This window comes from Pseudoliparis swirei, chromosome 23, assembly GCF_029220125.1.
Source record: "Pseudoliparis swirei isolate HS2019 ecotype Mariana Trench chromosome 23, NWPU_hadal_v1, whole genome shotgun sequence".
Taxonomy (NCBI): Eukaryota; Metazoa; Chordata; class Actinopteri; order Perciformes; family Liparidae; genus Pseudoliparis; species Pseudoliparis swirei.
In genome coordinates, this window is record NC_079410.1 from 13738051 (window position 1) to 13760237 (window position 22187).

Genomic DNA, 22187 nt, shown 5'->3' on the forward strand with positions numbered 1-22187 from the left:
AGTAAATATAAATTAATAAAAACAGTTGTTTCCAAAATCAAGAGTTCAAAAGAGTCGGGAGACGGTTAAAATGGTGTTAATAAATCCACTGCATTAATTTGGTATCATTATTATTTCACATTTGAAAGACATTAACAACAGTATGTTTGTTGATGATTTGTGACTTTAATAGTTAATATAAAAAGATAACATTAACTGCAGATCTCTCTTTGCAGGTATTTATTGCAAAATATACATAAAAAAGCACAGGGACAATGGGTCTCAGGACAAAATCAATGGTTTGCAGCGCCTCCTAGCGGACAACTCCTGCGCCTTCACTAAACCAAAGGTCAGCTGCGATCTAAACGTGAGCGGCATATTTTGAACTTTCCAAATTGCATTTTATCAAGAGGAAAAAATGGGTATAATATCAAATATGATGCGTGTGTCTATTTTCAACCGTGTTAAAATATAGGTATTTATGACAACGCAAGCGGATGCGTCATGGTTTCCGAGTCACTTACCCGGAAGTAGTGTGAATGTCTTTCGGCGATGTTAGGAGTTTAGATAACGTTTCACTGTTGTCAGTCCGGTGCCGAATCTAAAATGGGTGTTAAAATCGAGATGTTTAGAGTAAGTAGTACATGTTTTGAAACAACGTCCGTCGACATTTAATATGTAGTGATTTTAAGATTTAATTGCACACACATTGGTCCATGTTTAGTGCTTCGATCTCGCTAGTAAATATCATTTGGCTAAATGTGGTCATGGTGTAACCGTCTTTCTATTTGCTGATCTATTTGTTTTTGAGCAGATGATGCTGTATATTTCATTTCCCGTGACCATGTTCTGGATCTCAAATCAGGCAGAGTATTTTGAAGAGTACATCATAAAGAGAAAGGTAAGCTATGCTATCTAACTTCTTTTAAATCACTTCTTAAACCCCATTTTTATAGAACAGCTTTTAAGTGATGTCGTCCTTTTATGCAGTTATTTGGTTACCCTAATTTAGTTTTTTTATTTCATATTTGTATCTTACCATTCTATTAGTTTTGCTTTGCTTCTCTGTAGAGCACTTAGTAAACTCTGTTTTTAAAGGTGCTATATAAATATAGTTATTATTATTATTATTTTATATTTCACCATACTTGATCAGTCCACTCAGAGAGGCCAGGTGTTCTTCTTGTAATAACTAATTTCTCTTTTTCTTCTGGCATTTTTTATGGAATCCAGAGGGAAATCTTCCCCCCTGAAGAAGGACTGCATGTACGTTTTCATTTATTCATTTCATTTAGGTCTAATAATAAACCTTAGTAATAATTTGTGAATGGTTTTGTAAAGTATCCATAAAAAGCAGTGTGTGTAGTGAAGTCTAATCAAACTACGGCAGTGAAGCACAATATATGCTCATTATTGTGCTATATTTATTTTCAGAGGAAAGAGATGGAGGACTTCAAAGAGCGACTGCATCTTCATAAGGAGCAGCAGCGATTACAAAAGTATTCTATGGTGTCTGAAAATTGAAGATTATGTTTTTGAAGAACTGCATATATTCCCAGCCCCACCGATGGAGGATTATTTGGCAGTATTTCTTGGATAATACGAAAATTGGTGGGACTGGAGTAAGAGCACGACACATCGGAAATCTCTGAGAAGTTAACACATCCCTAATGTGTGCGATCCGCATATGTCAAGTGGGATGTCATTTTTTTCACCAAATACTTTTCAGATACCATAATTCTATGTTTAAATGGCTGATTATTTGCTGTGCATTGTCATACACTTGTTATTTGAGTTATATATCCAGTTAGATCGAATGTAATTTTCATAATTTATTTTGTGACGAGCAATGCCTATTAAACGTAGATATTATTTTCCAGTTGAGTGCTTTACAATATTGTATCACCGGGGCTGTAATTGAGAATTGTTTATATGTAACAGAAAGAGACATAAGAGACCAAATCACAAAGCACATCTCCATAAATTGATTTGAATTGAGCAAAACTGAAAATACAAAATAGCTGACTGTATATTTACCGACTTCATATCCGATTTGATTAGAGGCACAGATGGCAGCAACTTTTACTTTAAGCTTTTAATGTACATTCTGGGTAATCTTTCGTTCATGTTATGGGTCATCTTATTGGAAAATAAAATTTCATATTTCACTGGTCGCAGCAGGTTTTTTTCAATGAGCTCTATGTTTTTGCTGCATTCATTCTTAATGAAAAACAACTGGCTGCACCAGTGATAATTCAGTTGTGTGTGATGCGGTGACAAATACATTGTTTTATTTTCTTCATATCACTGTTGTAAAAGCTTTCTTTCATCCACTGGGTTTATATAAAAACAGTTGCGGGGTTGGAGGAATTTTAATTGAGGCACTGACTATGTATGAAGTTCTGGTTAACATATCAATGTAATGCTATTTTTCATTAAAGTCAAGGTGGGTTTTAACGACTTTCAGCATGGATGGTTGTGCTTCTGAAGCTGTATCTGACGTGCTGTGCATTCTACGGCCACATCTCTAACCTTGGGTTAAGATGCCGCTTTGTGACCAGAGGAGAGCTGGTTTGACCAGCAGCCAATATTAACATGGGTTAGTGACATGTCTCAGTCTCTCGCACCATCAGCACCGGTTCCTCCCAAGGCGCTTCTCCTTGTATATCAACAGCTGCACCTCCAGTCACCAGTCCGTCAAGCTCCAATAGTTTGCGGATGACACCGCCTTCATTGGACTCATCTCTGGTGGGGATAAGTAAGGTGGGAAATTGACCATCAGGTGACCTGGTGAGGAATAAACAACTAAGATCTCAACCCTCTAAAGACAGTGAAAATGGTTTTGGATTTCTGCAAGAACGCTGCCCCACCCGCCCCATCACCCTGTGTGACCCCTTTGTTGACGCTGTTCCTAGGCTCCACGATAAGGACCTCAAGTCAGAGTTGAGCATCAGCTTCGTCACCGAGAATGCTGCAGCAAAGGAAGTTCTTCCTGAGGTCACTGAAGAAGTTCAAGCTGCCAAAAACCATGATGGTTCAGTAATACACTGCTGTGACAAGTCTGTGGCTGTTCCCCCCCAAAAGCACCAAGGATTAGCAACAAAAGGGATAGTTGGCAATATCTTTATTCACTTCAGGATGCAGACTGCGCCTCTGCCGCTTATATAGCTGAGGGCTAATCACACACATCGATTAGCTTCAGCTGGGGCCAATTAGACACCATCCCATTAACCACACCCCCACACATCTCCACAGCTGCCACAACTGCCATCCTTGAGTCCATCCTCTCCTCCTCCATCACCGTCAGGAAAGCTGCAGCCACTGCCAAGGACAGGGCCGACTGCTGCCTATCGTAGTGATTTACTTTTCTCTTTTATCATACATGAGACACGTTGATAACATACTTGTTTTAACATACTCTTATTAGATTGCCATATTACAATTTCATATTTTCTATTTTGAAATAATGTATTATGCTATTGCACTGTGTTTATTGTTATGCACCAATCACCTAGCCAAATAAATACCTTGTATGTATAAGGAACTTGGCAATAAACCGTTTCTGATTTAACACCCTATATGAAGTGGAATGATGGTGCTATGGCATATCATATGATACTACATCACTATTCATTGAGTAACTCTGTTAATCTGATAAGTGTGCCCAGAATTTCACAACAACTATGTCCCGGTTGGAGTGGAAAAGCAACAGTCACAAGGCAATGCTTGTTTTAAGAGGTGGGACTCATAAAGCATTTTGAATACAAAGTATCAAACTGAAAATTATACCGTGACCCTTTTTCGAACCTGCATATCTATCTTGTGATCTCACAAATGTGAATATATGGGAGAGTGCCAAGTGATATTTTATTTTCTCCAAGGCTCATCAAATGATACTTTCAAATATATTAACGGATACAAAAGTGACCTGTTTGTCTCATAGTCAGTCTCTTGAGGCACTGGCAAACGAGAGTATGTATTTATGTCTTGCAGTTGTTTATTTTTTCCGGTCCGCCATTCATTTTTGGAAGTCAGTAGTTTTTTATGATGTGATTGTCAGACCGATGATATCTGTAGCTACTAGATACACTGGCTAGTGATGATTCAGGACTAAATTAAAAATATAATGAATGTAGTTACATTTGATTTCAACCAGGTTAACAACACATTGGGACGAAACCCAAGGGACGTGTTCATGCAATAGCATCATCAGCCAGTAGAGGGCAGCATTCCCCTGTCGACGGCCGTGTGCTCGAGTCACACGGGCTTTAACAACAAGGAAGTGACCGACCAGCGAGCCAGCAGATCGCTGTCAAGATGGCACCGAGTGGGCTGAAAGCGGTAGTTGGAGAAAGTAAGTAATACATTCGTTTACTCGCTGTATCCGCGTTCAGAAGTTGCTAACAACTCGCATACACAGGTTGTTGACACGATTCGTCTCGTGGGGGCTCGTTGAATCTGTATCAGAAATACTGCCGGTCGACCTCAGGTTCTTCCTGTTCTAGTCCCAATTACAATACGAACGTCACCCGAGGGAATACGGCCATCGCTGACAAGTCATCGACACACACTGGTGTCGTGTTGCTCGTGTGGGCAACGCCGCCGATAAATGTGTGTTTGCTGTCGGCGGATGTATAAATCGATAAAGTGAGTGGTGTTGTGACAGTCCGAGATATAAGCTAACATTAGCCAGCTCGCCCGGGAGGAAGTCCGAGCGCTTCACTCGAGATGGACTGACGTGACACCAGACGTAACGTCACGATGGACGGAATTAAACGTCACTTAAATTCAAACTTTGTAGTTGTTTAATGTAGCTGATATTTCAATATTCACTTCTTTACTAGTCGCCTCACTAGTTTTTCAAAAGCGTTTTAGAATCAATTCAGCTTTTAAATGATCTGTTATATCAAACCTATATTATGATTAATTAAACCTTGTGTGTTCACAAATCACCACAAAGACAACTAGCATTATGTCATTGTTATGGCTATTTATCATTATATACGTTTATATAACATTTACAAGTATTTGCATTCATAGTATTTGCACTTAAAGGTACATTTAGTTAGACACTGACGCAAGCTTTTCATGATGTCATGGGGAGGAGTTCAGTGTGAAAAAAACAGTCGCACGGAATTGCGAAAATCTTTTCAACTTGTTATACAAGTTACTCTGATCTTGCCCACGACTCAGAGATCAGAGCAACAATTACTTGCTCTATGTTTTTACTAGGCCTATGTATAAATGTGAGTTTCAGAGCTGTCTGTTTTCTATATGTTTCAATTGCCACTGAGTTTAATATAAAAGACATATTTGTGGGGCTGGGCTTTGGAAATCTGCAAACGTTGTTATTGCGGTGGCATGTGGACAGGTCTTATGAGCTCGATGTAATGCTTGGAAATATTGTTAATCGACAGAAGCTAATTTAAGCATAGAGATTGCAGGTTTGATGGCCTGCTTTAAGGCGGAAGGCCCCAGTTTAAAGTTGTCATCTTTTCCAGTTGTCTGTTTGGAAATGGGTTGGCCATGATTTGTCAGTGATTCATTTTCCACGTGGTTCCCGTTGGTACAGACTAGAGTATACATATCTAGTCCTGACCCAGAAAACAAATATTGATCCAGTATCCAGTGAACTATTCAGAAACCTCACCAATTTATTGTAGAAAAAATTCACAACATAATGATAATGATCGTTAATATAAGGTATAGAGGAATATTAGTTTTCTTTAAAATTAACTGTTGGACTAACCAGCCAATTATCAGCAATTAGCAGTGAATAGACGTGGTAATACGACTTGGCCAATAAGAATCAATCCTGTGTCTTTGCGAGTCACATTGTGTTTCTAATCCGGTTAAACAAGAAGTCGAGGGATGAACACGATATCCCATCAATGTATTCAGCTGAGGGGTAAGCCTCCCACTTACTGGTGTACATATGATGGCCTAAAGAATAGCCACGCTAATGGATTTTGTTTTGTGGAACAGCACCTTTGCTTTGTTGCTCTGTATGTTTTATTTGAGGGTATTTAGGGCAAGATGGCCTACTTCCACAATAAAACACTTCAGGAAACCGTCAGTTTTGCAGTTTCACACCTCAGCTGTTGTGTCTATGAAGTCTGATCTGCATCGTAATCGTAAACAATATCACATGGGGAAGTTGCACCCAACTAACTGAGTTGGTAAATACAAGTACTAAATGTGGGTTTGTTTCAAGAGAATTCCTGGTCTCTTTGTCTAGAGGCAGAAATGACCACATTTAAATCACATGTATTTTTTTTACTCTTCATCCACTGATCCGCAGTATTTTAAATGTCACTCTTGGTCATACATGGTAAAGAAGAATATTCACAAAAATGAACGATATAAATTCTGAATGGCTGCTGCATCAAAACTGGGAGTCACTGCAAATAATAGGTTTCACATTTATTAATATCATTATGGTATGATGTTAGTCCTGCCAGATATTTACGTATCTGAGTCGTTGCTAAAATTCAGATAAACATTTTATATGCGGCGCAAGAAATGTTTCCAAATGATTAATTGATTGATCGATCTGTAACCATACATGAATTTAATTATTCTACAGAAATCCTCAATGGAGTCATAAAGAGTGTGAAGAAGGATGGAGAATGGAAGGTAACTGTTGCTCAATGGGAATGAAGAAATCCCCTGATTTTGTCACACTGAATTTATAACGTCTGTTTATCTTGTCTATCTCCAGGTTCTTATCGTGGATCACATGAGCATGCGAATTCTGTCCTCCTGCTGCAAGATGTCAGACATTTTGGCAGAGGGGGTGACCAGTAAGTATTCAGATGGTCAATGTTCATGCATCCTCTAGATCAGGCCTCTTCAACTAGCGGCCCGCTTGAGTTTAACTCTGGCCCGCGCGACTCTCACTAGCACCCCCCCCCCCCCCGTCAACAATCCTTCTCGGTTCGCGCGCGCCTCTCACTAGCACCCCCCCCCCCCGTCAACAACTCATCAATATTCTGTGCGGCCCTCACACCCCCTGTGATTTTCTTATTTGGCCCACTTGCTACTGAAGTTGAATAGCCCTGCTCTAGATCAGTTGCATACACGCGAGATCAAGCTTTTGAAAAACAAATATTAGAATTAAAAGAAGAAGAAAATTTGTGAATTTCCCATGGGCGATTGCTGTTGTGCCCTGCTCGGAGTTCATGCCAGCACTCACCGATTTTGTTCTTTTATTTTACAACATGACGATGATGTTTTATTTGCACGTGCATATTGATCAAGTCAGATTGTTTATATTTAATAAAAAATCGTCTGTTTTATGCTTTTCAGTTGTGGAGGACATCAATAAACGTAGGGAGCCCATCTCTAGTTTGGAGGCCATTTATTTGATTTCACCTGTGGAGAAGGTCAGCTTTTGCCTTTTACCTTCTACACATTATTCTGTGTTCATTAGGATTTTTCTCTCTATCCTAAAGTTTTAAACGCAATTTGTTTTTAATTACAGTCCGTTCATGCTCTCATAAAAGACTTCAAAGATGCTGCCTTTACTTACAAAGCAGCACACATCTTCTTCACCGATAGTAAGATTTTTTCTTTCTACTGTGCATATTTTAATCATTATTTTCACGTTAATTCCATGGAAAAAAAACAGTGTAAAACATATACTGAATACCTACATTAAGATATTGCCATTTCTAATGTATTCATTTATGTTCAGCTTGTCCAGATAGTCTGTTTGCTGAGATTGGGAGATCCAGAGTTTCCAAGGTTGTCAAGACTTTGAAAGAGATCAATGTTGCTTTCCTGCCATATGAGTCTCAGGTAAGGAATGATCTCCTCTTTACTTGAACCAACTTGATTCTTTTATCCACATTTTTCTGAGTCAAACAAACGAGTGATTTCTCCCTTAGCTCTGGGGTTATTATTAACAGAATTTTCAAAAAATAATTTCCTTGTTTCTTTCATTGTAGCTTGCTTGTTGTAAACATAAATGATATTGCTTAATTGAGACAAATCTCAATCCCTCTCACCCCGACAGGTATTCTCCCTGGATGATCCACACTCCTTGTACTCCTTCTACAGTTCTAAGCCAAATGAAAACAAAGACAAAATGCTGGAAAATCTGGCAGAGCAGATTGCGACCCTGTGTGATACCCTCAAGGAGTACCCTTCAATCCGTTACCGCAAGTATGAAAGCCTTGCATACAAGTCAACTAACAGTGGCTTTTCACTGATTTTGCTGATTCAGTTGTTTCTATCCATCTAAGGGGACCAGAGGAGAATGCTAGACTGGCTGAGGAGGTCTACCAGCGCCTTACTGCTCACAAAGCTGACAACCCAAGTATGGGAGAGGTGAGGAACTACTTGGATCCCCAGCCACAACAATTCTTACGTTCTCTACTGTATTAATACAATTATTGTATTCTAACTTCTTACGCTGCTTTTTTCCTGCTAAACCAACTTTTCTGCATCAGAGAATATACTTCTTTTGGGATTCGGCAGCTCTTCACCTTCACAGGACGTTTCTATGGTTTCTGGGTTTCAATTCCTGTACTTTTCTCACGCTTTGCTGGACCTTTTCCTTTTTCTCTCTTCCTTTTCTTCTTTCTTAGCTGACAATTCCTTTCTCCAGAGATGGCTCTTAAAAGGCATGTATCACTGTTTTTCTTTTTGCCTCCACACATCGGAAGTGCAGAACAAGGCTCTGCTGTCTAAGCATTCTTTGTTTATCTTTTTACTGCACTCGACAATTTTGCCAAAGTGCTGCCTCACGCTGCATCAGGCGGGTGATGAACTCGTTTTGAGAATAGCTGATAAGACTTTCACTGCATGACTGATTTACAAAAAGATAATGAAGGGCCTTAAATGTCATGAATACTGTAGATTAGATCCTAATTTATTCTGCATTTGTCCATCAAATCTGTGATTAGTTTGAAATGAAATCCCTTATGTTCATGGGTTTTAGGGTGCAGACAAGGCGCGATCCCAGCTACTGATTGTTGATCGTGGGTTTGATCCCATCACGCCTATTCTTCACGAGTTGACCTTCCAGGCAATGGCCTACGACTTGCTGGACATCAAACAGGATATCTACACGTGAGTGAGCGTCATATTACACTGTGCCAGATCACTGTGCTGTCTTGTCCAACCATAGTCAATTGTGTGTGTACTTGTTTTGTTTTGTAAAGTTATCAGTCAACCGGCATTGGGAATTCAAATGACAGAGAAGTGCTATTGGACGAAGACGACGAGCTCTGGGTTCAGCTCAGACATATGCACATTGCGGATGTCACTAAGTAAGTGTGTCACGACGACAGGAGAATATCACTCTTATCCCAACAAGTACTGGTCATTGCTTTCTCCTGGTTTTATATTACTACTGAAAACACACAAGTTAGCCATTGTACACAATAATATGCCAATAAATGAAAGTGATAAGTTACATAGTAGTGTCATATTTGGTGGAGAGTAATGCAATCTTATCTTTAACAATTATATTGAAGCTTTTAAGTTTAGCTTTTAAAAAAAACAGCTTTGGGGATGTCTGTCTTTACATTTACTGTGTATACAAGGTCACATTTTGACCTTTTTAAGTTACTCGAATCAAACTAGGTTGCATTTTGGTTGCTCAGTAATATTATTATTAATTAAACATGCTGCATAAGGTGACTAATCATTTTCAAAACCCATTGTTGCAGGAAAGTGACGGAGCTTCTTCGCACCTTTTGTCAGAGCAAGAGGATGTGCACCGACAATGTGAGTGTTCATGAAGTTCTCATCTTGCTTCAGTCATTATTACATTTCCATGTTCATGATATAAGATGAAGACTGCTTTTATGTTTTATTGCCATTTTTTAATCAAACTGTGTTGCATCCTAGGCCAATATAAAAGATCTCTCTCAGATGTTAAAGAAGATGCCTCAGTACCAAAAGGAGCTGAGCATGGTGAGTGGGATGAAAACTCCTCACTGTTAATATTATCATCTAATGATCATATTTCTATTTTAAAGCGAGTACTCTCATCTGTACAGGATCAGAACTTTATTCTACAGAGTATTTCCCTCTAAGAATGGAGCATTTTGTATTTGGAGGCATTTTGGATTGTAAAGTCTCAATATAAATGATTAAGTTAATTTCCCCATACATTAATGGTCCACCATGTCAATCATCTCTGGAGTAGCTCCAGAAAGTCTCCCATCAGAGTTGTCAGTTTTGCCTTTAACTTTAAGAAAAATGTTTTATAGGTTTTATTGATCATTTGAGGATGACATGAATTAATAATACTCCTAATTCATTTTTATTCACAGTACTCTACTCACTTGCACCTAGCCGAAGCTTGTATGAAGACATTCAAGGCTTCTCTTGATAAGCTTTGTGAAGTGGAACAGGTCAGTACTCGCTTTAGTAGTTTAATATTCCTGGAATTTGTCAGTCTGTAGTTTTTATATCACAGGGGATCAACTAAGTGTCTCTCTCACTCTCCACGCAGAGTGACCTCGACATCATGACGCTTTTATTTATAGCTTCACTGAGATATTTGTGATATTTAATGTAGAATTGTAATATTGAATAAGAAGCTTGTGGCCGGACACCATCATCCATATATATCTGCAGAAATGCAGGAGAAGCTGTGTGGTGTCATTAGTGTGAAGGCATAACACACATCCTACTAAGTAATGTGGAAATCCCTCCATCAATATGAGCCTGGGATAAAGCCCCGGCCCTGACCGCTGCCAAGCCCCAGTGTGTTTTATGTATGAGCCAAACATGCTTTGTCCCCCTGAGGGGAGTCATTCTGACTCATCTAGTCCAGCTTCAGATGAGTCCTAAGCACACAGGAAATGTTAAGCGATGCATTGTTTTGGCATTATGAAATGCAAGTGTTAATGGGCCCTTTTTATACGACTGAATCACTAAACTGCACTAATGGAGTGTCGGCATGTCTGAAAGCTGCCTCTTTAATCCAATGGGCATGTTTTGGCTCAAAGATGGCCAGTGTAATCCAACCAGCAACAGCTCCTAGTCAGCTGGTCATTGTTTTAGTGTTTCTGTGCAATCTAGGATGGTGTCTTTCATCAAAGAGACGAAAACCTTTCTAAGAAGTTTGGTGAAAGTCTGTGACACTTTTATTCAACTTTTATTCTTTAAACCATAGTATTGCCAGAAAATAAAAAGGGGGGTAAAAAAAAAAAGATATTTAATAAGAGTCAAAGGAAAGTCATCCTCCTGTCAGCTGCCCTGTGAGTCGTCCGTCAGCTGACGCCTGTAATTGAGATTGTAGTTGACGTTAATGGTTAAACACAGGAGTCTTCCACAGGACCTTGCAATGGGAGCAAATGAAGAAGGGGAGCCTCTAAAGGATGCCATGAAGAGCATTGTTCCGGTGCTCCTCAACAATGAAATTGAGGCCTATGATAAAATCCGCATCATACTGCTGTACATATTCCACAAGAAAAAAGGTGCGATTTTGTCGAAACTTTCTATTTGAACTAATACAACATTTTGAAACCAACTTTTTTGTGTGCATACAATATGTTGTGTGTGACTGTTGATCTACACGAGTTATTAACAAGATACAAGGTGTGATGTGAAGTGTGAGAGAATCAAGTGGTGTCGTTGCCTTCAGCATGTTTAAATGTCTGTTTATCCACGCAGGCATCGGGGAGGAGAACCTTGCCAAGCTCATCCAGCATGCAAACATCCAGGCCGACAGCAACATCATCACCAACCTGCAGAACCTGGGCTGCAACATTATAGCTGGGGTAAGTGTCTAGATTAAAATATGGTTATAGTTTTAAAATATAATTTTCCCTCAGTATTTCTTACTCGCGTCATGTTGTTCGTCAGGGCCGCAATGCTGGGAAAGCACTGCCTGAGCACAAGCAGCGCACAGAGAGCACCTACCAGCTCTCGAGATGGGTTCCCATCATCAAAGACGTCATGGAGGTATTTTAAAGCCCTAATAATATGTATAATGTTGCAGGCACACCTGCTCAGTTTTGCCCTTCAGATTTTTTAAAGATCCGTGTTTCTGTAACTCAGAATGCCATCGAGGACAAACTGGACCGTAAGCAGTGGCCCTTCATCTCTGATCCATCTCCCATCAACACAACTCAGACGACCATCAGGTACGTGCTGCTGGAATAAATAGTCTCTCAAATATGAAACGCACATTGTTACTTTATTACAATTCACATAAGTAAATAATTGGTTAATGGTTAATAATAAAAAAACATGTTGAAATTTGCCTTTTTTTCCCCTTCTAATGTTCCAAGGTGATATATGTTAATTAGTTTAGTTCTTTTAATTATTTTCCTTTGCTTTCTGGGTCTCTATTCCTATCATTTTCATTCTCTGCTTAACAATTCTCTTCATGTTTATCTTCTCCTGCCCTTTCTCATGAACCTGATCCGTTTCATAACCCGGTCCATTTTCGTGAATACGATATCTTGGGAATTTGGCACAAAGGTCCTCTTGAATTTAAGCATAAACAATAAGAGTCTGGTGGTCAAAGGTCACTGACCTCTCAAAACATGTTTTTGGCCATAACTCTGAATGTATATGCTAATAAGATAAAAATGATGATATTGTTTCATTTTGGAGGGACATGGCTGGTTGGCAGAAGCACTAATTCTAGTTTTTTTTTTAGTTTTTTTAGAACGACAATATTAACTGGGGTAACAGACAGATTAATGTTGTCAAAAGCTTTTATCCCTGTAACTGAGCTGAGCTTGAGGAAAAAGTGATTCAAGGAGAAAAAAGGAAATTAAGCCAGTTTTATGTTAAATAATTTATAATCCGCCAGGGAATTCCTACCATGATGACGCTGCTTATAAATACTCTAATGGTCTGAATTCACTTATAATATAATTCACTTCCTTTTTAGCAAAGTGCAGAATTAAAGTGGTCAATCATGTTAACACAATATATACTGTATATAACTGGACATGACAGTTAGAAAAGAGGTTCATTTGATCTCTTTAAAAAAATATTCTAAAACTGATTAGCAGGGTAATAAACAAAGCATTTAAATAACATGCAATACTTATTACTTGCACATCCTCAGCTGATTTTGAGTGAACACGTTTGGTGTTCTGACATGCTGCCCAAAGGACCAATTTACTTATAGGATTTTCACAATTACTTACCAGAGCCAATTTCTGAATATGAATACAGTATAAAAGCATTGCATACCATTAAAGTATTCTCATTCAAATTGGCTATGATTATTGATGGATTGTTTCAATGTGATGAAAGTAGCTGCTTAAGTTTCTTGTTGCTGAATTATTGTTTTAATTCTTTTGCAGCAGTGCACGGTTTGGACATTGGCACAAAAATAAATCTCCAACAGAATATCGCACTGGCCCTCGACTTATTATATTTGTGATTGGTGGGCTGTCGCATTCAGAAATGCGCGCTGCCTACGAAGTCACTCGAGCCACGGATGGGAAATGGGAAGTACTGATTGGTAAGTGACCGCTGTTGAGCAGGCCATGATTTCTGTCCCCAAAGAATGCCGCGTTCAAGAGGTCTCTTTATTCTAAATATGACTTTCTCGTTGACAGGGTCTTCCCACATCCTGACTCCAACCAGCTTCCTCAACGACCTGAAGAGTCTGGACCAAGTTCCTAATCCTGATTGTTAGATGGTTAGATCCTGAAGAGGGACGTGCACACTGGAATAAAGGTTTAGTCTTTCATTGGAGATGTTTGGTTGCTGGTCTACTGTTCTATATCTGAAGTGAAACATGAGGATAAATCTTAAATTGTAGCCATGGAAGGAAACATTTGTGATTCTGTATTTTGTTTAAGAATGTCTTTTTATTGTTGTTGTTTTTTAAATTGGGCTAAATTGGGCTCTGTATACTGCTGTGATTTAGATTGTATTAAAATATTTAATTAGACATGATTAATATCTTGATTATTTTACTATTCTCATTCAAATAGTTATTTTTGTTACTACAATATATTTGTTAGATCTTCCTTATTTTGTACTTTAAAAATCTCATCATTCCCTGAAAACGGAATCATCTCGCACCAAAAGTCTTAATGTGGATGTATATAAGCCAATATAAGTATGTAACGTATATTCAGTGATATTAAGTGTGGAATACTTTTTTTCTTCTGGTACCTCTTTTTGCACAGTTAACATATGCTTTAATATATTCATTAGAGTAAGTGTTGTGGGTGTTTGTTTCTTTGTTGTGAACAATTAGTAATAAAAGAAACATGATATTCACTTGAAATTGTGTCTGGACTTTCACTTTCAGCATACCTATAAAAAAAAAAAAATTGTTTTATGTGTGACAAAATAATCTCAACTCATGGTTTCTTTAAAGCTTTGTCTCGATTGCTGATTCCAAAGTCAAGAATATACGGCCATGCTTATTTTAAATCATTTCTGACATCTTTTTACTTTTTTATTGCATTCAACCACCTCGAACATGCTATCCTAATATTCTTACCTTCAAGAGAATATACTTAAACATCTCTATTTTAAATATGCCGCATAAGTTACTTTAATATTTCTAAAGCTTTGACCAATAAGTATTTTTATACTTTATTGTTCCGTTAATCTTTCTCCATGTTTAGAGTACAAGGTAATTTAATATTTGATCCTTTTCATCAGTATATCTTATATGACAATTTGCATACATGATTTGAGTAAAAAAATAAATCATAATTTTATCACAAATGTGCCAGTTGTGTGCATTTAGTTATCACATCATTAGCTTACATGTACCATACATTTACAATGTGGGGGCTTAAAATAAAAATATAAACTAAGTATTGTGTTAGCTTAAAAGGTAGAATCAGTACACCTACTGGTGAAAACAGATCATCCCTCGCCATGCTGAGGATTACGTTTTCATCTGGGATTACAGATGATACTATGATGCTCAGGGCACTGGCTTGGCTCCTAATGGCAATGGGCTAAGACTCAGGATTTAACTCTTTTTAAAAGCTTTCCACCAAGCATACCCAGTACACATTTGGAGTAGCATCAATCGGGAGCTTCATTCCCACTGCACATACAGGAGATGCATTCAAGAAGTATTGCATGGGTTTTTCCTCACTTACTTTAGGTACTTTTGTGTAACTTTCTTTACTTTTTCTCACTTGATCTTGTCAGGGACACCTTTAAAAAAAGAAGAAGAAAAAAAATGTCTGTGATGGAGGGTGCTCAAGTGGACTCAAAATCAAAAGCTACTGACACTGTGCAGGTAAGACCTTTACAGCCACACATGCATTGCTATGCTTGTAAATGTGTACATGATTATTATTGTACAGAATATAATTAAGTATATTTTTGTTATCTTTAGGCAAATCTTTTAAGCAAATCTTTTAAGCAATCATGTTTATTCTTCTACATTGTATTTTATTAGTTGGCTATGTAAAATGTAACATTTTGATACTACTTCCACATTTTGCATTGGTATCATGGGTTCCCTAACTCTGAGAGAATACAAAGAAAACATATTTTTAAAATTAATTTCTTTTTTGCTTTCGGACCGTTAAAGTTATGATATTTCACACGATTTGCTTTTAATCCGGGCTCAACAGGAAAACCCAGAACATGAGTCGATCCTCAACATAATGAATTACGCACAGCGTGGACGAATGGAAGATCAGTGTTGCTCTTTGAATCCTGTTAAAACTGGACAACTTAAAACCACACCTGCAGGTTAGGACTGAAGACAAAAGGATACCATCTGCATTCTACGTGTCCTTTTGCAGATTGATTGTTGATTGTTTAACCCCTACTCCCCACAGGTTCAAACTACGATGGGAAACACTGTGATGAACTGTCAATGCTAGGATTGAACTACCAGGTATGAGACTCCAGGTTGTGATAGGCTAAGTGCATGCACCTGCACAGCTGGTAGGATCAATATATGACTGACGTCATCCTCAAATGTGACTTATTTCCTTCGGGACCGAAGGGTAATAAACATCACGGCTCTGCACCTCAGATTTCTGTGACAGAGAGTACTCCGGATACACACAGGAAGCATCTGCTGGTACTAGACAACAAATTACAGGTTTGCTCTGAGCATAACTGTACTAATTTTATACTAGTCTGTTCTGTCCCACTGTGTCATTCTTGTTGCTTTAATGGTTACAGTTATTTCCCCCCTGACCATTTTGACAATGATGTATGTATGCATTATTGAAATGTTGTTCATCCTTACTTTGGTAAAATCCTAATCTCACTGTATTTACTCAATAGGACGAATTATCTGATGAGCAACAGATAATTCTGATCAGCCATAGTCAGCGTGGAAACGTGGACGACCAGCGCCGTTCCTTAGATTCTAGCAAGAGTGCTCCCTGCACACCGAAACACGCAGACAAAAAGCCTGTGATGAGTACCTCAAACACAGGTGAACATTAAAACTGGCTGTGCAGTTCTTGCAATTACCTCTACTTCCCATTTCTTCCCAACAGATCCAGTTTAAGATATGTTGCATTTTTGTTTTTAGAGGTATTTTCTGCATAGTTCCTTAACTATTCCACCTGTTCTCACATGTCATCTTCCCAGATCTAGATTCTGAAAAGTTATTCAACCTCTTGGCCAACACTCGGAGCCAACGGCTCGACGACCAGCAAGTGTCTCTTCCACCATTATCAGGATTAAAAAAGGAAAATGCCACATCCGCAGGAGAAGATTCAAGCCACTTGTGTGACATGGTCTCTAAAGTCCAGGTTAGTACTTTCCATTTATTAAAGAATAAAATGTTTTACATTTTTAACAGCAATTGATGAAAGTACAAAAACACATTGGTGATGTTGACTGTGGCTTCACAGATTTGAAACTAGATTGAGGAAAATAATTTGCACAAATGAGATGTAATCAGAATCAAAAATACTTTATTAATACCTGGAGGTAAATTGGTGTTACAGTTGCTCTTATATATAATTATAAGAAAAATAGAAATAAAGGACTATGTAAAATACAAACGATGTACATCAATACAATATATAATATATAACACAATGTATGTGGAGATTATAAGTAAATAATAAAGACAAGATATAAGGAATGAGAAATATATAAAATGTGTACAAATATGTGCATGAGACGCATATAATATATAACCACAGTGTATAGAGTGAATAGAAAATGCAAAGAACTGGGATACATGTGTAAAATACAAATACTAAAACAGTATAAATTGGAATTAGAAAAGAATATTTCTTAAAACGTACAGTATAGATGCAGGATTAACAACATTAAAATATTAGATACACATAAGAGTAACTAAGATTATTATGATCACACTCTTACAAGTTATGTTTTGTTCAAAATGTTGTGTGTTCAAATTGATCTCCTGATCAAAACGCTGAGAAGTGCTCGTGCATTTCAGGGTTCCAGAATGGAAGAGCAAAGGTGCTCTCTACCTCAACTCCAAACCCCGGCAACCCAGCTTTTGCCAAAGAAGGATCTGTCTGCCGGTTCAGGCCCTCCGCGTTCAGCCTCATTCAGCCCTGGCTCAGACTTCGAACAATCAAAGGCGAAAGATACAGCGTCTCAAAAAACGGTAGTTACTAAAACAATAAGGTCTTAGATCTGCAGCCCGAAACACCACATTTGTTTTTTGCATTTAATTTATGTTCCAGATTATTTATTTACTCACCTTAATATGTACTGTACACTTTCTTCCATATAGGACTTGAATCCATCTGAACAGGAAGATTTTTTCTCCTTTATGGATCATTCCCAGCGTGGGCGAATGGATGACCAGCGATGTGTCTTAAATAGTCCCCAGTCCACACCCAAACACAAACCCAGTCAGAGCACTGTGCCCAACGGTTAGAATACAATGTTTTTACTCGTACATTTCATGTTTTTACAGTGATAATTTAATTGTGCTTTTATTGATGACACATTTTACCCTAAAACTACCGTGTCTCTTTTTTCAGGTCCAGATTCTGAAAAGTTCTTCAGCCTGCTGGCCAACTCTCAGGGCCGACGGCTGGATGACCAGCAGGTCTCTCTTCCTTCGTTGCCAGGGATACAGAATGGAGGTACCACATCAACTGCTTCAGAGAGGGATGCAAGCTACTTGTGTTCCATGGTCTCCAAAGTCCAGGTTGGTCCGACACACAGAATAAGACATTGTGAAACCATGATGAAAAGTTGTTTCCAGGTGAAGAATATTTGCAACTCTTTTGACCCAACATTACAAAACTGAATCCTATTTTTCTTCCACAGGGCTCAAGGATGGATGAACAGAGATGTCAGGCACCCCAACTTTCCCCAAATCGGAGTACCCCATCTACTCAATTTAAAGAGCATCCCAGTCCAGATGCATCAAATAAAACTCCCCTAAGGTCTCCCTCCGTGAGCAGTGACAAATCTGACCAACATCTGCAGGTGAGACGTCATGCGGCACAATACACAGCTTATACTATAGTATCTACTCTCATGTAATCATAATGTATTTTAATTAAGATGATGCATAGGGAGGCTCCTCCTCCACAGTCTTTCCATTTTTTTAAATTATTACTTGTTTCATTTTATCTTCTGATTTATTTCAGTGGCAGCCTCCATTTGCCAAATTGTCTGTGAGTAGTCCCACTTCTCATTGCCTTCCTTTACATCTTTACTAGGAGGCGTCTCCAGCTGACCAGGACAAGTTCTTTAATATGATGAGTCATGCACAAGGTGGACGTATGGATGAGCAACGTTGCTCTTTACAACCCAGCAGAAGTACACCGGCAACTCCCAAACACAATGGAAGTGCTGTAAATAGTGTACCCACAGGTAAGAAAAACACACAGGGAAAGGTCACGTATGTGTTTTCTGTCCCTGAGATGTCACAGAAATAACACTAGTCTCTCTGTAACAGACGCAGACGCTGATGCATTCTTCAAAATCATTGCCTCCAGTCGGGGAGGACGGCAAGACGATCAGCGTGTTGCGCTCCCTACCCTCCCAGGGAAATGTGGGAATTCTGAAAAAAATGAAAATGGTAGAAATACAAAGCCTGGAATCCCAGTAAGTTTCACAACACTTCAATTATTAGTGGTGCAAACATAAAGAATATTGCAAATTGTTGCAACATGTAGTTCCTTGTAACTTTTATGTCACATTCTCACATGATGCTTGTCTGTCAGTGTGCAGGCATTTTCTTGTGTTTATATTACCGTAACTTAATTTCTACTATTCATAGCAGAAATGTTACTTTTGGACCGCCTATAAAATAGCTGAGCTAAAAAGATTTTGGTGAAAGATTTCAAAATTCCTGACATGGAGCATATACCTTTATACATCTGTACAATATTATATATTATATAATATATCTGTTAATTATGATTCTAAAAATCACAGCGCAGTACTGCCTGTTGTTTTAATTTTCTTTCTGCAAGGCTTCTCCACGACACATCACCGCACCTGAAATTACCCCAACAACATCAACTAACAGGTGTAACTCATCGTGCCAGACGGATGAGGCAGGGCCCGGCTCCCCCAGAGCTCTACCCAAATCTGCTTCATTTACCCCTGTCACAGAACATCAGCAAAAGCTCAATTCTGCAGCACAGGTTCATTAATATAACAAAAATGTGGATATAACTTTTTATAAGGTCATATAAAGTAACGTCAGTGCAATGCATGCATTTACCAAAATAGTTGTTCTATAATAATATTTTCTAAAGTCGTTGAAAAGGAAATAATCTAACTTGTGAGTCTATAATTTGGGTGTTAAGTTTTTCGGTTAGGGTGGAATCGATGCTCCTTGATAAGATTCCCATGTGTGAGTTTTGTTGATAATAATACATCTTTCTGCTTTAAGTGATTCTTTTAAACTGTAGTCTTTGAACTGTTCCGCATTTGGCCACCAATGAATGAACAAAACTACGAAGCATCACTGAACGACTTTGTATAGAACAATGACACGCTGTTTCTTCACAGGTGACAATTAGAGTGTCCATGCGCTTCACACCAGAGCAGGTAAGCTGTGTCACAGTGTATATTGTGAGCTTGTTGCCTGCTAAAAAAAAAGATGCATTTCTTCATCTATGCTTATCTGTCAAAGGGACTGAAGAATTCCAACCAAGCATGTATGTTCCCTGACGTCTTCCTCAGTCTCGGAGCCCCTTACGATAACCATGTGATTCCTCTGAGTCCAGGACAGAGCAGGCCCATGTCCTTTAACCTAAACGTTATGCCAAAAGAAGATTCCAGGCAGTGCTCTCCAAGCCATGCCAGTCCCAGAAACGCCCACTCAAGGCCGCCGTCTCCCAACTACCATAAACAGGGGAGCATGAACAGCCCCATCACTCCAGATGAAGACTGCTTCTCTCTGATTGAGAAGGTTCACACAGCTCAGCTGCAGAAGAGTTTGGCTCAAGACGGACATAAACTGAAAGGGGATCCTGGAAAGGGGAGGGAACATGCAGGGCAAGGAAAGGGAAAGACGAGTGGAAAGAAAGATAAGAAGGATGGTGGCAATAAATAATAGTCATGTATACCACTTTGTGAATTATCTTTTGCGGAAAGCAATAGAGATGAATGTAAGGTGTCAGTCATTGGCTTGGAAAATAATTGATTGAATAATGTTTATAAAATTGTATCCGTAGTTTTCATTTGCCCACACTAACTAAAAGCTCTTACTGTCGTACAACTAAAGTGTATTGTTTTTACTGTTTAACTGGGTAGCTTATTTGTTGAGGCGTTTGAGTCTGATCTGATTTTGCTGGTTAAATGTTATGTATACATGTACACATGGTGTATTTGTTTTAAAGCTTAGTGGTGTGGGTAAGAACTCTTTGCTTTGCTTTTTCAAATGTAAATTCAATGTTTGCAGTATAAGATAATGTAGTTTCAGCTGCTTATCCAAAAATAGCTAGGTTGCAATTAAAACCATTATTCTGCCAATCAATAAAAACTCAAATTAAACCTGAACGCTACTTCATTTTTGCTCTTGATTTTAAACACATAATTTTTCAAGCCTGTTTTGGAAGATAAAAGAATATATAGATAGAGAAAGAATATGCACCGATTTATTAATTCATGACACTGTTAAAGAGAATGAAACAGTTACCTCTCAGCTTGTTGGCCTGGGACTTACCCTCCTCCTCCTCCTCCTCCTCCTGGGACTCCTGAGCTTCCTCCAGCTCAAGCTGGACCTCTCTGTGCCTGGGCATGTGAGTGTTGGCCTGCTCCTCCTGTGAAAGGTTCAGGAGTATTATTAATTTAGTTGCTAATGCTCATAGTCTTATTTATTCTACTGCATGAGTCACATTAATAGACTCAAAGCTTTCTCAGCTTGTCTCCCATATGCCTTGACTTTGAGCTGCACACAGTGTAAGAATACTCTGTAACAAGAAAAAGTCCTGCATTCAAAACATTACTGCAGTTTTATTTTATAAAAAATGCACTTACAGTATCAAATTAAAATACTCATTTAGCTGCTGCGGTAGCTTCATGCTGCAGGGTGGACTCTTCAAGATCCCGACGACGCAGCTTCTGGAACTCAGCCTCCTGCTTCTTGTTCATCGCAATCTGAGCCGTTGTTGCTCCACCAGCTTCCTCGAGCCTCTCACTGATCTCCTCCAGCTCCCTGGAGAGGTCAGCCCTCTGCTTCTCTACTTTAGGCCGAGCAGCCCTCTCGTTTTTAAGGCTGGTAGTTTGTAACAATGGTATGTACGTACGTGAGTATCTATGTATATGTATGCATGTGTGTATGCACACAAGGCCCATTATACTGTTTCACTGTGACTGCAACATAATGCATTAGCTGATTTGAGCTGGATTTAAGCATAAATGAGACAACTCAAACTAAGTTTGCCACTTAATTAGTCTTGTTTTTATGTTTTTGTTCTTAAATTGTCTGAGTTGGCAATCCTTCTATTCCAATGCAGCAGAGACAATACACTTGTCCAGTTTTAATGGAGAGACCATTGCCAACAGATATCTGAGATTAGTATGTCCAGTAATTAAACACCAGTGACATTTCAAGGCTTCTCCAAATTTAAAACTCATCACTGGCTGCAACATCAGAATGAATAGGACACATGTGCCAATCATAAACTGTTCATGTGTTAGATAACATAATCCAGAAACAATGCAGTGCACTTTTAAAATGTACCACTGGGTATAAAGTACATTACTGGTGTCATATATCAAGTTCCAAAATATACCAACTTGATAATATTATCATCTGTTACTGACGGTACTTTTTCACGAGGGGTCCAGTTTTATAAATTTTCAAGATCGTGTTG

The 22187-nt window shown here is 38.6% G+C and overlaps 3 protein-coding genes across 5 annotated transcripts; all 3 read left to right on the forward strand.

The window, feature by feature from the left end:
* The first annotated feature begins 503 nt into the window (after window positions 1–503).
* LOC130188847 (protein PET100 homolog, mitochondrial) lies at window positions 504–2440 on the forward strand. Its single transcript, XM_056407377.1, has 4 exons — window positions 504–612; window positions 794–880; window positions 1213–1245; window positions 1414–2440. Exons 1-4 carry the CDS (start codon window positions 586–588, stop codon window positions 1501–1503), a joined length of 237 nt encoding a protein of 78 aa, XP_056263352.1. The 5' UTR covers window positions 504–585; the 3' UTR covers window positions 1504–2440.
* Window positions 2441–4269: 1829 nt separating this feature from the next.
* Window positions 4270–14203, forward strand: stxbp2 (syntaxin binding protein 2). The gene is made up of 19 exons (XM_056407354.1): window positions 4270–4333; window positions 6566–6615; window positions 6701–6782; window positions 7288–7364; window positions 7463–7538; window positions 7676–7779; window positions 7997–8145; window positions 8226–8310; window positions 8924–9054; window positions 9147–9254; window positions 9657–9714; window positions 9838–9903; window positions 10266–10346; window positions 11276–11417; window positions 11614–11720; window positions 11806–11904; window positions 12001–12086; window positions 13266–13426; window positions 13524–14203. Exons 1-19 carry the CDS (start codon window positions 4297–4299, stop codon window positions 13601–13603), a joined length of 1779 nt encoding a protein of 592 aa, XP_056263329.1. The 5' UTR covers window positions 4270–4296; the 3' UTR covers window positions 13604–14203.
* A 772-nt stretch (window positions 14204–14975) lies between these two features.
* Window positions 14976–20868, forward strand: LOC130188830 (G-protein-signaling modulator 2). 3 transcript variants are annotated; one of them, XM_056407346.1, is made up of 15 exons: window positions 14976–15181; window positions 15522–15642; window positions 15732–15790; window positions 15902–16000; window positions 16189–16342; window positions 16501–16664; window positions 17327–17500; window positions 17630–17771; window positions 17883–18052; window positions 18175–18336; window positions 18573–18726; window positions 18812–18960; window positions 19332–19505; window positions 19876–19914; window positions 20000–20868. In XM_056407346.1, the coding sequence occupies exons 1-15, from the start codon at window positions 15122–15124 to the stop codon at window positions 20420–20422; spliced, it is 2244 nt and encodes a 747-aa protein (XP_056263321.1). In that variant the 5' UTR covers window positions 14976–15121; the 3' UTR covers window positions 20423–20868. The 3 variants fall into 3 exon arrangements, with proteins under 3 accessions (XP_056263321.1, XP_056263323.1, XP_056263322.1); XM_056407348.1 differs by having other exon boundaries at window positions 19332–19387; window positions 20000–20048; XM_056407347.1 differs by lacking the exon at window positions 19332–19505.
* The last annotated feature ends 1319 nt before the right edge of the window (window positions 20869–22187 follow it).

Bases quoted from the DNA above. Each gene is read 5' to 3' on its own strand.
- LOC130188847 (XM_056407377.1), top strand. From the start codon at position 586: ATGGGTGTTAAAATCGAGATGTTTAGA. The intron at 613-793 runs GTAAGTAGTACA...GTTTTTGAGCAG, and splicing joins TTAAAATCGAGATGTTTAGA to ATGATGCTGTATATTTCATT. The intron at 1,246-1,413 runs GTACGTTTTCAT...ATTTATTTTCAG, and splicing joins CCCCTGAAGAAGGACTGCAT to AGGAAAGAGATGGAGGACTT.
- stxbp2 (XM_056407354.1), top strand. From the start codon at position 4,297: ATGGCACCGAGTGGGCTGAAAGCGGTAGTTGGAGAAA. The intron at 9,055-9,146 runs GTGAGTGAGCGT...TGTTTTGTAAAG, and splicing joins ATCAAACAGGATATCTACAC to TTATCAGTCAACCGGCATTG. The intron at 9,255-9,656 runs GTAAGTGTGTCA...CCATTGTTGCAG, and splicing joins CACATTGCGGATGTCACTAA to GAAAGTGACGGAGCTTCTTC.
- LOC130188830 (XM_056407346.1), top strand. From the start codon at position 15,122: ATGTCTGTGATGGAGGGTGCTCAAGTGGACTCAAAATCAAAAGCTACT. The intron at 16,001-16,188 runs GTTTGCTCTGAG...TTTACTCAATAG, and splicing joins TACTAGACAACAAATTACAG to GACGAATTATCTGATGAGCA. The intron at 16,665-17,326 runs GTTAGTACTTTC...CGTGCATTTCAG, and splicing joins ACATGGTCTCTAAAGTCCAG to GGTTCCAGAATGGAAGAGCA.